This window comes from Lepidothrix coronata, unplaced genomic scaffold (assembly GCF_001604755.1).
Source record: "Lepidothrix coronata isolate B3197 unplaced genomic scaffold, Lepidothrix_coronata-1.0 Scaffold12, whole genome shotgun sequence".
Lineage (NCBI taxonomy): Eukaryota > Metazoa > Chordata > Aves > Passeriformes > Pipridae > Lepidothrix > Lepidothrix coronata.
In genome coordinates, this window is record NW_016690192.1 from 1608934 (window position 1) to 1621115 (window position 12182).

The window sequence follows — 12182 nt, forward strand, 5'->3', positions numbered from 1 at the left end:
GTAAATTTACAAAGCCCTGTGTGGGAAGTTGCACATTTATCTACCTCTGAACAATAGGTATTTTATGATTGCACTTAGAGAACCCTTGTGTCTGTTTTTAAGGTCTCTGTAGTTCTTCCTTTGTTCTTCCAGCCTCTCCTGGCTTTGTTGGTTTTGCAGAGCAGGTAATGTCTGAACTCAGGGGTTGTGGCTTGTGAAGGAACAGGAAATTATCTGTCTAAAATGCAGAGGGTGGCTCTAGCTCACTAACACGACTTTCCTTCTCTCCATAGGTGTCATATGCCCGTCCAAGTTCAGCATCCATCAGAGATGCAAACTTGTATGTCAGCGGCCTTCCGAAAACCATGACCCAGAAAGAATTAGAGCAGTTATTCTCACAATATGGGCGCATCATCACCTCACGGATTCTGGTTGATCAAGTCACAGGTTAAAAGAAAACTTTTCTTGATATGTGCACGTTTTTCTGGGAATGGCAAAATTGTAAATGCTTGCTTGCTGCTGGGTTTTAGGACGGTATGCCTTTAGTGTAAAATGCAGTACCCGGTTCTTTACAAACATGACTGGGGGTATACAGTTGCTGCCTCTTTAATGAGGGAATCTCAAAGTGCAGAACATTTTTACTTAAAGTCATTGTTAAATATGATAGGGGCTGACTTTGGAGATTACAGATTAGGAAGAGGATTTTTCTTTACAGGAAACTTAACTTGGAAACTATGTATTCTGTGAAGTCAAAACCACCATTCAGTTTGTGTGTTACCTGGATGAGGCTGTTCTTGCAAATACTCATCTCTTCACATGTTTTTACTTCCCAGGGGTTTCTCGAGGTGTGGGATTTATCCGTTTTGATAAGAGAATAGAGGCAGAAGAAGCCATAAAGGGACTAAATGGCCAGAAGCCTAGTGGTGCTACAGAACCAATTACTGTGAAGTTTGCCAATAACCCCAGCCAGAAAACAAGCCAGGCACTCCTTTCACAGCTGTATCAGTCTCCCAACAGACGCTACCCTGGACCACTTCACCACCAGGCTCAGAGATTCAGGTAATTACCTGGAAAAGAACTGAAGTTCCACCAGCGACGACAATGTGGGGCAGGTGCTGTGCAGGAAAATGTGCTTTAGTTGCGTAGGCTGACCTGATTTTCTTTGTAAAATTAAATATTCTTTCCTGGAGAATGAGGAGGAAAATCTGCTGACAGCAGTAGTCATGTTGTATTTACTAAAACAGCTGAAGTACTGTACAATCAGATCTCATGAAGGCTCCCAGAAAAATGGAGGACAGAATAGAGTTACACGGATAATCAAATGAGCAGTGACTATCCTGTTCTTTCCCTCGTTTTTGGTAATGCTTTTATTTTCTGCTGTATTACTACAGTTTTGATGCAGCTTAGACTTTGATGTTAATGACAGTGGATTGGTAGCAGGAAAAAAGCTGAGTCTGTTCCAGTCAGAAGCAGTATCATTAAATTTATTAGCCTGAGATATCTGCTCTTAGTATAAAGAGACCTTGTATTAGTCTTCGGTGTGATTCTTCAGATGCTTTTGGGGATGTTTTACGCTTTGCATCCGGAATATACTGTTTCCATCTGATGCATAAGCCGGAGTTAGCAATACATGATGTTCCCATTACTTTTATACTTAATAGTTTTCAGGCAACCTAGCTTTCAAATAAAAAGAAAACTTGAACATATTTGCATAACTGAGTTGCACACTGGCTTTAGAGAATTATTCAAAAGTAATTTTAGTTTGTCAGTGATGAAAAGTGCTAATGAATTAAAGATCATAAAAAGTCAGTCATTGGATACATTAAATTTACGCTTGTTTTTGTGTCTTTGGCACGCAGCTGTGTCCATTGAGGTTATCACTGAATCATTCCATGGATAGAAGGACTTTATTGTGCTGCCATAGAAAGCAGATGATTATATTCTGCAAAATTTGGTGGTCATTTAGATTGACATATCATGAAGGATTAATACTAAATATATATAATAAAAAGGGGACAGCGTATTATGTAAAAGCAATTAGAGTTAAGAATTTTTCCAGTTCCAGCAATTTTGGACTCAACATTTTATTTCCAAATTAACTGTAAATATAAGGTAAGCAGTTGAATTACTTGCAAAAATTTCATATTAATACTGTTTAAAAAAAAAGACAAACCCTAAGGGGATTTATTTATTTTTTTTTTTAAACTGTGAAGATTAAGTTTTTCTCTAAGACGGTAGACAAGTTAAAAAAGGCTTTTAAATGCTGTGGTGGAAATTTAAGCACAACCTCAGACTTAACAAAGCAGGCCGGGAGTTGTTAGGCTCCTTAGATGTGTGGGAAACTTGTTGAACGTTTCTTCTTTGAAAATGGAACGCTATTAATAATAGTTCCATTGAGCGATCTTGCCATCTGTGAGACATTAACCCAAAGACCCTCCTTCTCTTTTCAGGCTGGACAATTTGCTTAATATGGCCTATGGCGTAAAGAGGTAATTAGAATTCCACAGATTGCCAGATGTCCGTGTTGGCACAGATTGGTGCTACAATTTATTTTTTTTTAATTCACTAACTTTATTTTTTTTATTCCTTCTTTTCTTCCACCAGCATGTCAAATTCTTTTTAAGTTTGGACTTCAGTTGGTTTTGTTACTTTAAAGGCCTCATGCCCAAGTTCTGTGGGGCTTTTCAACCTTTTTTTTTTTTTTTATTTACAGGTGGGCTTCTCAAATGGTTTAGGTGCAACAGCTACAAGCATTCAAACTGCAGTTGCTTTGCTAAATGATGCTTTTTCCCGAATCAAAACTATTGAGTTTTTAACAAATCTCTGATCTGATAATTGAAAACTTAAGTCAAAACCAGAATTAGGCTGCTGTTGTCTCAATATCACAGTCAAGAGCACCTTTGTCCCGCATCTGGCATCATGTTTGACTTGAAAACACAGCTGTGTTGCACCTCAATCAGCCCGAAGTTTCTTTTGTTACAGGTTTAATACTTTGAATTTTTTTTTTTCAGTCCTTGAAATTTTATTTTTTTTGTTTAAAATAGCTGTGTGTTTGTACGTGCACGCATGTGTGAAAGCTCGGCCGATTTGTGAACATTTATGCTGTTTCATGAGTATGTTTGATCTGATAGCTAAAATGAGTTGTGTTGTTAGTGTTTCTTCTAATGGCACAAATCAACGCGAGCGACCCTTACAGCAAAATCAAGGTGTAGTCTTATTCCTGATGTTACCGTAAGATGTCCAGCAATCCCCCACAATTAAGATGAGAAAATACTACTTAATCACCTGAAATGGTCTACTCACCACACTTGAAAATTATTTGAGCTTTTATTTGAAGCTCATCCTGTAAAAAAGGTATGGTAAGTATATCTTTACACTAGCTAGTAGTAGACAGCAACGTGGGTTTCAACTCCTGCCACGGTAGCCATTGTACAGATCTCAAAGCTTGAGAGTACTTATAAAAGCAATAGTCAAAACAGAGCACCACTGCTGGTGTTCATTTGTGCATTTGTTACATCTGCAGTATCCTTAGCGGGGATGGGGATACGGTGAGTCAGAACTTACCACCTGATTTTATCACACATTGCTTCTCCTGTGTTCTCCCATCTCCTTTGTTCCTTGATACATTGTCAAAAACATGGTATAACTCTTGGCCTCGGGTGTCTGTCAGGTATAAGTCGTATCAGAAGGATGGGTTTGTTCTGGGAGGTTTCCCTGGGTTTTTGCTGCTGCTGCTTCCCTGGAATTGCACTGGCAATGGCATTTTGCACTGATGTGTGGTGCAGGACAAACAGGGCTTAGACTGAACCAGTGAGGGTTTGCATTTTGATTTCATGTGACTGCAGAGGGAAAAAGCAAGTTACCTGCCTTCATAGGTTGTGTATCTGCTTTCTGAACATTGTCTGCAGTGTTAGTCTGAAATCACGGCAATGCTTAAGTCATTCTGTAGGCATCTTAAATTAGTTCTTATCTCCTCTCAGCAAACCTTGGCAACTTGTACCTGCACTAGCAAACCCTGAATTTATAGGTCTAGGATCACAAAAAGTACTGTATTGATAATTTCTGAAACAGGAGATTGGCCCTTTCTTTCCCTGTGCTAACTGAGTGGTACTGATGGAAAATGAGATGTGCTGATGTGGAAAAAAGGTTTTATTGAGGCTAATTTCAGATCGCTTGCTAGTAGCAAAGCTACTTATGCAATAGGTGATCTTGTATTTGTGTCAATACACTTGCACCAGTTTTGTGCGTGTTTTGTTGGCTTTACAGCAGCTGCTGTGCTCATGGTACGTAAATAGTTGAAAGCTGCATAGCTCCTAAAGGTTTCCAGGGAAAAGCCGCTGTCTATGAACTGTAGGAAACTTTAACCCTTTACATCAGTGCAGCATTTCTTAAAAATGCAAAGCCTTATAACATACTGTGACATGCAGAGCTTTGCATTGTGCAGATTTTACAACACCCTTACTTACAGGCTAGTGCATCCCTTAGTGTTGTACTTGATGTTAAATTTAAACCTTTCAGAAAAGCAGCATTTGCTGGCTTAGGTATGTTCCTGGCACAGTAGGCCCATTGCTGGCCAGTGCCGAAAGTCCCATCTTCCAAATCTCAAAATGAGTTGAAGCTGTTGGCTTGTACAATCCCTGGCTGCCTTATTTATGGTCCCACCTGCGGTGGAAGGAGCAGCATGCACTGACCTTGTCCAGCCGTCTTTCCATGCTGAACCATTATGATAATGTTACTGGTTTCAGTATGTGGGAGAGAAACTGAAAGATGTTGAGATGAGAATTTGCAAAAGTGAAGTTGAGTTGGAAAATTGCCACATATTTTTAATAAACTGTCTGCAAACCTTCCCGAGGATCGGATGCTGTGAGCATTTGTGAACTGCTCATTTACAGCGTAGCTACACCCCAGTGATGATCCTCAGCTTAAGACACTTGGAATATATATATTTTTTTCTGCTAAATATACATAGAAAGTGCCATCAGGAGTTAACAGAACGGTGAGCAGCCATCAAGTGTGTAGTTTCTTTTATGGTTATTTAATATACACTGCATAATATCGTGCAGATTGCTAAATGTGTGTGGAAATTATTGCAAGTATAAAAAGTTTTGGAGAGCGCAAGAGCTCACTCAGCAACAGAGTCCCTCCTTTCCCTCCTTCTGCTCCCTCAGTCATCACTCAGAAAATCCTTAGGAATTATTATTCTGTTCTGGTATTAAAACTCATCATGTTGAAGGTACATGTGAAACTGGGTTTTTATTAAGACGTTTCCTCTGTGCAGTTGTTATTTTAAAACATATCCCAAAGTGTAGCTTCAGAAAGCATGTCATTTTTTTTTCACAGTGATGAAAGGAAAATTATGTTGATCCTGAGGGCTGATACTGCTTAACATCTTCATTAATAACCTGAGTCATGGGCTGCGATGCACCCTCCTCGCATTAGCGGGTGACACTAAATTGGTGAGGGAGCAGGGGCAGTCACTGTGCTCCTGGCCACAGCTGCCACTGGGGAGACCTTGAAAAGCTGGAGGAATGTGGTGGAAATTGGGAAAGGCAAATGTAGAGTTTAGCCCCTGACTGCTGCCTTCAGCTGCCTACAAGGGGCATTAGAAAGAAGACAAGGCCGAGCTTTTCTCGGAGGTCAACTATGAGAGGACAGGAGTCAGCAGTGACAAGTTGCAGCAGGGGAAATTCAACTTGAGGATAAGGGAAAATCATTCCCAGTCAGGATGGAGCCCTGGAGCAGGGGCTGCAGGAGCAGAGTTCCTGTCTGTGGAGACTTGCTAAACTTCCCTCTGCAGAGCCATGAGTAGGAGATCTCGTTTGAGAAGTTTGCCTCGCTTGGAGCAGGAGGCTGATCAGGTGATCTCCATGGATCCTGCCCAGCCTTTGTTATTCCATGAAGGTTCTCTGTTCATAAACAGTACCACCTGGCTTTAGCTGCTCAATTTGGATGTTCAAGTTGAAGAACATGAGTCCCAAAGGACAATGAGGGAGGAAAGTTAGGGTGCTGTATTGCATTCTAGGAGCTTGTCAGTCCACACTGACTGTTTTGAAGAACTCAAGAGCTTGTTACGGACACGAAGCCTCGCATTGTGAAGGTATCAGTTGATCTGCTCATTAATTGTATTTATGTTCTACTTACTCTACAATTGCTGCATAAACCTTCTGCAATAAAAATTGCTGCCTATGTGGCCAGCTTTAGGACTTTTTTATTACCTGGATTTTTTTCCCAGTGTATGTCATTATGGACCATGTTAGGAGGAGAAACAAATTCTGCCACTTAGAGACGTCTCTCTAATAGTATTTTTAGCTTAAGAGGCTACTGTTATAGCTGAATCCTGACAAAGGCATTTCATATTAATCTTTAAAATAGGTCTTGAAGTTTGCTTGGGGTTTTTCACTGCAAACTAGTAGGAGGTAAAGCATTAAATCTCCCTTGTCCTGAAACTTATTTAGGTGATGGAAATAAGCGGCAAATTCCTACAGGCCTTTTTAAATGAACTCTTGTTTATCGCAGCATGTGCAGGCCCTCTTTGACTCAGATTGTCCTTAAGCATTTCTTTTATGAGGACTTGGTACACATCTAAGCAGGGCTTATCCTTGGAGGGAGATGCATTTATGCCCGGATTTGGTGTGTTTGTTCAGTACAGCTTCCCTCCACTTCAGTAGGAGTTAGAGAGCAAAAGGGGCTCTGTGGTCATCTTCCAGGGACAGGATCCAGAACCTTCATTAACATCAGCTTATTTATTTTAAAGTCTTGGACCCGTATAGCTCGTGCTAAGAGATATATTTAGAATAGACCCCTCTTTTTACTCGGTAGGTTTTCTCCGATCACAATTGATGGCATGACGAGCCTTGTCGGAATGAATATCCCTGGTCACACTGGGACTGGATGGTGCATCTTCGTCTACAACTTGTCTCCCGACTCAGATGAGAGCGTGCTGTGGCAGTTGTTTGGTCCCTTTGGAGCAGTCAATAATGTCAAGGTGATCCGTGATTTCAACACCAACAAGTGCAAGGGATTTGGCTTTGTCACCATGACCAACTACGACGAAGCTGCCATGGCGATTGCCAGCCTTAATGGATACCGTTTAGGAGACAGAGTATTGCAAGTTTCCTTTAAAACCAATAAAACCCACAAATCCTGAATTTCATATCCTTACTTACTAAAATATATATATATAAATATATATACGAACAAAACAAAACAAAAAAAAAAAACTCTTCAAGGCTTATATTCAACCATGGACTTTATAAGCCAGTGTTGCCTAAGTATTAAAACATTGGATATCCTGTGAGGAACAGGAAAGGATTTTATAATGCTTAGAAAAAAAAAAAAAACCTTTGATGCATTGAATGTTCTTTCATAGCTGTCGTTGTTGAATATAATATACATAGATAACAATGTGCAGGGATTTTTACCCGGCCAGCTAGTTTTACTACCTTCCTTGAAGGTGGGTCTTTTTAAGATGACCATTCACTCATTTGAAAAAATAATAAAACAAAAAACAATTTTTACGAACTAATGGGATTAAAAGCGAGAAAAAAAGATTTTTGTTTTCTTTTCAGTTTTTTCAAAACATTGATTGAATCAGATTGGTAAACCCCCCACGCAAATTAAAGAGGAACAATAAAAATTGCAAAAAGAAGAACATAATTTTGCAACTTTTTTTATTTTTCCTTTTTTCTTTTGTATCATGTGAACTAAACAGTCTTCTGTTAGGGAATGGGGTAACGGGGGATACCTGATGACATAACAATTTAAATAACATTAACAATGTTGCCAAAGAGGTGGTCTCTTTGCTGAAAATGGGTTTCAAGAAAAATCTATTTTTATAAAATATAAAGAATTTTTACAAGAGAATCTGGATTTGAGAAAAAATATTTTGACTGGCTAATTTAGGGGAAATTGACAACTTTGTCATGTTCATACTGCACTGGTAACTTTTTAGAGATCAAGATGTGTGTTTTAAACTGGATTAGTAGATTGTTTTTTGAAGGATGGGCTACAAACAGATGATCTTCGTATCTTTTCATAGCATGTAATAAAAATATTAAATACAGTACGGGAGAGTGTTCTTCCCAGGCACGCAGTTACCCACAGTCAAAACCCAAAAGCAAGGAGATGAGTTGCAAGACGGTTTTTCTTTAAGTCATCAGTATGGGATATCAGCAGAACAAAAGTTAAAAAAATTAATTTTTTGATCAAAAACTTCCTTGGTTTGAGCAGTAGGTGCTACAAAATTATTTACATATCTTAGTATCATAGTTAAATGTAATGTGTTTAGAAAAAAATACATTTGCTTTAAATTTGTTAAGAATTTTCAAATTCACTTTATAGCCCAAGCTAATATAATTGGGCTGTGTTGGCACATTTGGAACACTGTTTATGTTGCTTGAAACACTTATTTATTTAATTGCCGATGTGATGCATATGGCCAAAATCAAATATAGCTAGTTTGGCTAGTCTACTTATTTGTTTACTTAAACTATGGGAAGAAGCATATTATTGTGTCATTTTGTTGTGTGTGTATGTGTATATATAATATAAATATATATATATATAAAGTTATTTTTTCTTTTGGTTAATTTATTATAAGTTGTAACACTTTGCTAGTTTTGTTTGTATATGTCTTAAAATGTTTTCTTATGATACTTAAGTGACAGAGGTATCAAGGTAACTTGTGTAGAAATATTGTTTGATATATTGTCATGTTTGTTGTGAATATTTTTTCTTACTGCACAGTAGAAAAGAAAACAACTGGGTCTTTATTTTAATGTAATTCAGATTGGGGAAAACAGAGCTAAGGGAACAAAATGACTGAGGGGGTGCTCTCCCATGTCCAGTGCACTGATCATTTTAGTATGTTTGTGCTTTGTACGGTTATATATTTAAAACAAAAAAGGGTCATGCTCTTCCCTGAGTACTAGAAACAGTTACTCGCTATGCATAATCTAGTTGATAGTTAAATTTGCTATTGCTTTTCTTGTCTTGTTATATAAAATCTTTTCAATACAAGTTTAGTCTTAATGGTAATAAAACGTTATGGTTATTTATAACTTGTGCTTATTTTGTGCATTTTTTCCATGCTATACCCACTAACTGCATGTAGACTAAGTATTGTTTTTTCACACTGAAGAGGCAAACTTTTGTAGTAGACAAATAACTAAAAAGCAAAGGCTGCATCATAATTTTATCAGTTTTTTACTTTAACAATGTTAGATTTTAGTTTAAAGGAACACTCATTCAATGTTCAGGGAAACCTTTATACATCATCTGCTATGAATGAGCGCAGTTTGCTGGGAAAGTTTTGATGCATTTGCTAAGCATTAGTGGGGAAGGCATGTCAGAATCTTTTCTCTACGATGTGTTTTACTATCTGAATAATAATAATAATTTAAAAAATCTTTCTTAGGACCAGGCAGTTGTATACTTTAGTTATAATGAATGACTTCATGTTAACCTTGCTAGTTTAGATCATTTCTGAGGGAAAGTATTGTAAATGTTTTTTTCATAACCTTGTTGTGTTTGAATTATTTGTACTTTAATTGTCCAGACAATAAATGAAAGTGTGTAGAATGGCTATGGACTTTCCACCTTTTTAACCGTGTTCAGATGTTTTAGTATTCCCAGCCACACCTCAGACGAGGTAGATGTTAGTCTCTGATGCCAGAAGCAAGGTCTTCAAGAGAGAAATGTACTAGTCAAACCAGATTGAGCATATTCACTATTTGTTTTTCCTTCTGAAGGCCAGAAAGAATCGACCATTTAATTTAAGATGTCGAACACCAAATACCAAGCTGTAACTTTCGTTTATTTGAATGTGGAAGATGCTGAAGGGTTTCTACTATATACAGTATTTTTACACAATGAAAATATTAACTCAGTCAATATCAACACTTTAAAACGTAGCAAGCAAATTTCAGTGATAAGTTTTTAAGCCATCATTTAGTTTGACTTTTCTATGAATATGCTATGAATGTCATGCAATATGAAAGTGTACATATTGTCTGATGTACAACAGTATATATGATCACATTCCAAATTTGATTCTTTTCACCATGTGTTATAACTAGAGTTGATACTTCTTTCAGTTGACTTGTTTGAATCTCATTAATACAAATATTCACTTCATGTTTATGTTCTGTAACATTCACTAATTGAGAATATGTACCTTGTAAAACTGCAGCATTGAATTTCGTAACTGAGATTAGGAAACTATCAGAGGGCTGGATGGACTGTGTGGTTCTTCAGCTCCTTCACCTATTAATAAACTCGTGTTTTTGTGAGATTAAGTTACCATGTTGGTTATAATAATTACTTTCAGGCCACAGAGTGAGTTTATTCTTAAATTTACAGCTTGCTTAATTCATCCTTAAATCCACCTGACCACTCCATAGTAAAATGCAGAAGCGATTTATTTGCTCTGTTTAAAGACTTGGCTGTAAAAAACATCATCCTTCCATCTATCTATATATGTATATACACCCATTTTGATGATATACATATATCCATACACTTTACAACATAGTGTAACCTGCACCAGCCCATTTTAAAAAACCTGCACTTTTCATTTAAGAAAGAATCATAGTAGATAGTGTTGGTTACAAAATAACACTATAGCATTTGTTAGGGTTGCCATCTAATTTTTCTGCAATCCTTTCTTCTGTCCACTTTACACTGTCGGAAAAGCAGTGAGACAAAAAATCAACAGTATAGTCTAGATGTTCTTAAGACAATGCAGCTGTACTATGGGCATGTTGCAGTTGACTTCAGAGACGAGGCCAGTTTTGATGCAGATTATTTCCCTGCTTCCAGTTAAAGGTTGTCTGCTGGTCTTCACATCCCGTTCACGTCGGGTACCTGTTTCTCCATTCTGTACAGCTCACATTGGTGAGCTTGTATGAGCTCTATCTCAGCTCCCATACATGAGTAACGGGAGAAAGGGGCTCTGCCACATTTAAGCATCTGGGATGGAGAGTTCAGTCCCCCTTTTGAGAGTATCACAAATATACACTGGATAAAAGCGGTCACAGACAGGCCTGTGGTTCCCTATGCTGATCCTGTGGGAGCATTTTTAGAAAGTCTTACTGAAACACAATTTCTGCCCAGCTGGGATCAGAACCGCATTTCACTAACACTCATTCAAAGTAATCAAGTTTTATATTTCTTTCTTGAAAGGGTAATCACTCTTCCTGCAATTAGTGAGCCTGCTGCATCAATGGAAAATCACCTGGGGGAGGGTGTTTTAAGTGCATTCACTTTATGTTCCACTTCAGCTTACCTTGGCCACAGAGCTGGGCTGGGAATGCAGGGAAAGGGGAGCGTGTGTTGGAAATGATGGCTGGCAGATTGAAGACAGCAGTGAGCTACCCTTAAGTTCACGGTGGGGGCAGTCAGCTTTCCTAGTGAACCGAACCTGTAGCAGCCACGCACACACGTACTCTGGTGCTGCTAATGGTTTCCATGGGGAGGGGTGGGCAGGGGGGCCTGGATGCACTGCATCAGGCAGAGCCTGCTGCCTGGGCACTCGGGTCAGCCTCAGGATGAAGGGGAAAAGGCACATCCAGAGGTGTCCCAGGAAGTCTCCATCACCAGAAGCCAGGCAAGGCTGTTAACGTGCACATCCCACTTACATGACTACAGATAGATGAGGTAAAGCCAGGTCAGCATGTGATGACAGTAAAGATTTGCTCCCTGCCCTGGAGATCTTGCAGACCAGGCTCACTGCACAGAAGTAATTCGTTGTGCATACAGAGCAAAATGAAAGGAGATCAAATCCAGCGTAACTTTGCGAAAGCTCTGACATCTCAGACTAATCCAGTATCTCTCTTCTAAAAATAACTGACTTCTTAAACCCAGGAGATGTGATGGAGCCAATCCAGCTGAGCCTCAGTAATTCATGAGGGGGCAAATCACCTGGGCACAAACAGGAACTGCTGCAGGAAGGAAACACAAAGCAACAATCACTCACAAAGACACGAATGCCTCTCCTGTGGGGTGCATTGCTGCAGTGCAGCCCCTGGCCCCACAGTCAGGAGACTGCTTTCATCCCAAGCGCATTGGGGGGTGCCTTCAACACCCAGTGAATGTGTATGCTGGTGCAACAAGCATTTCTGAGACCTTTCCCAGAAACACAGCATGCTGCTCTGATGCGCTCGAGAAATTCTAGTGGGATCACGTGCAGTGAAGTACCAAAGTGA

The 12182-nt window shown here is 39.0% G+C and overlaps 1 protein-coding gene across 8 annotated transcripts in view; it reads left to right on the forward strand.

The window, feature by feature from the left end:
* Positions 1-9562, forward strand: part of ELAVL4 (ELAV like neuron-specific RNA binding protein 4) — an 84072-nt gene extending 74510 nt beyond the window's left edge. For all 8 annotated transcript variants that reach the window (XM_017805444.1, XM_017805441.1, XM_017805439.1 and 5 more), the window contains 4 exons: positions 273-426; positions 813-1038; positions 2430-2468; positions 6799-9562. In XM_017805444.1, the coding sequence (XP_017660933.1) occupies positions 273-426; positions 813-1038; positions 2430-2468; positions 6799-7126 (747 nt within the window). In that variant the 3' untranslated portion in view covers positions 7127-9562. The remainder of the gene's footprint in view (positions 1-272; positions 427-812; positions 1039-2429; positions 2469-6798) is intronic.
* Positions 9563-12182: the final 2620 nt, after the last annotated feature.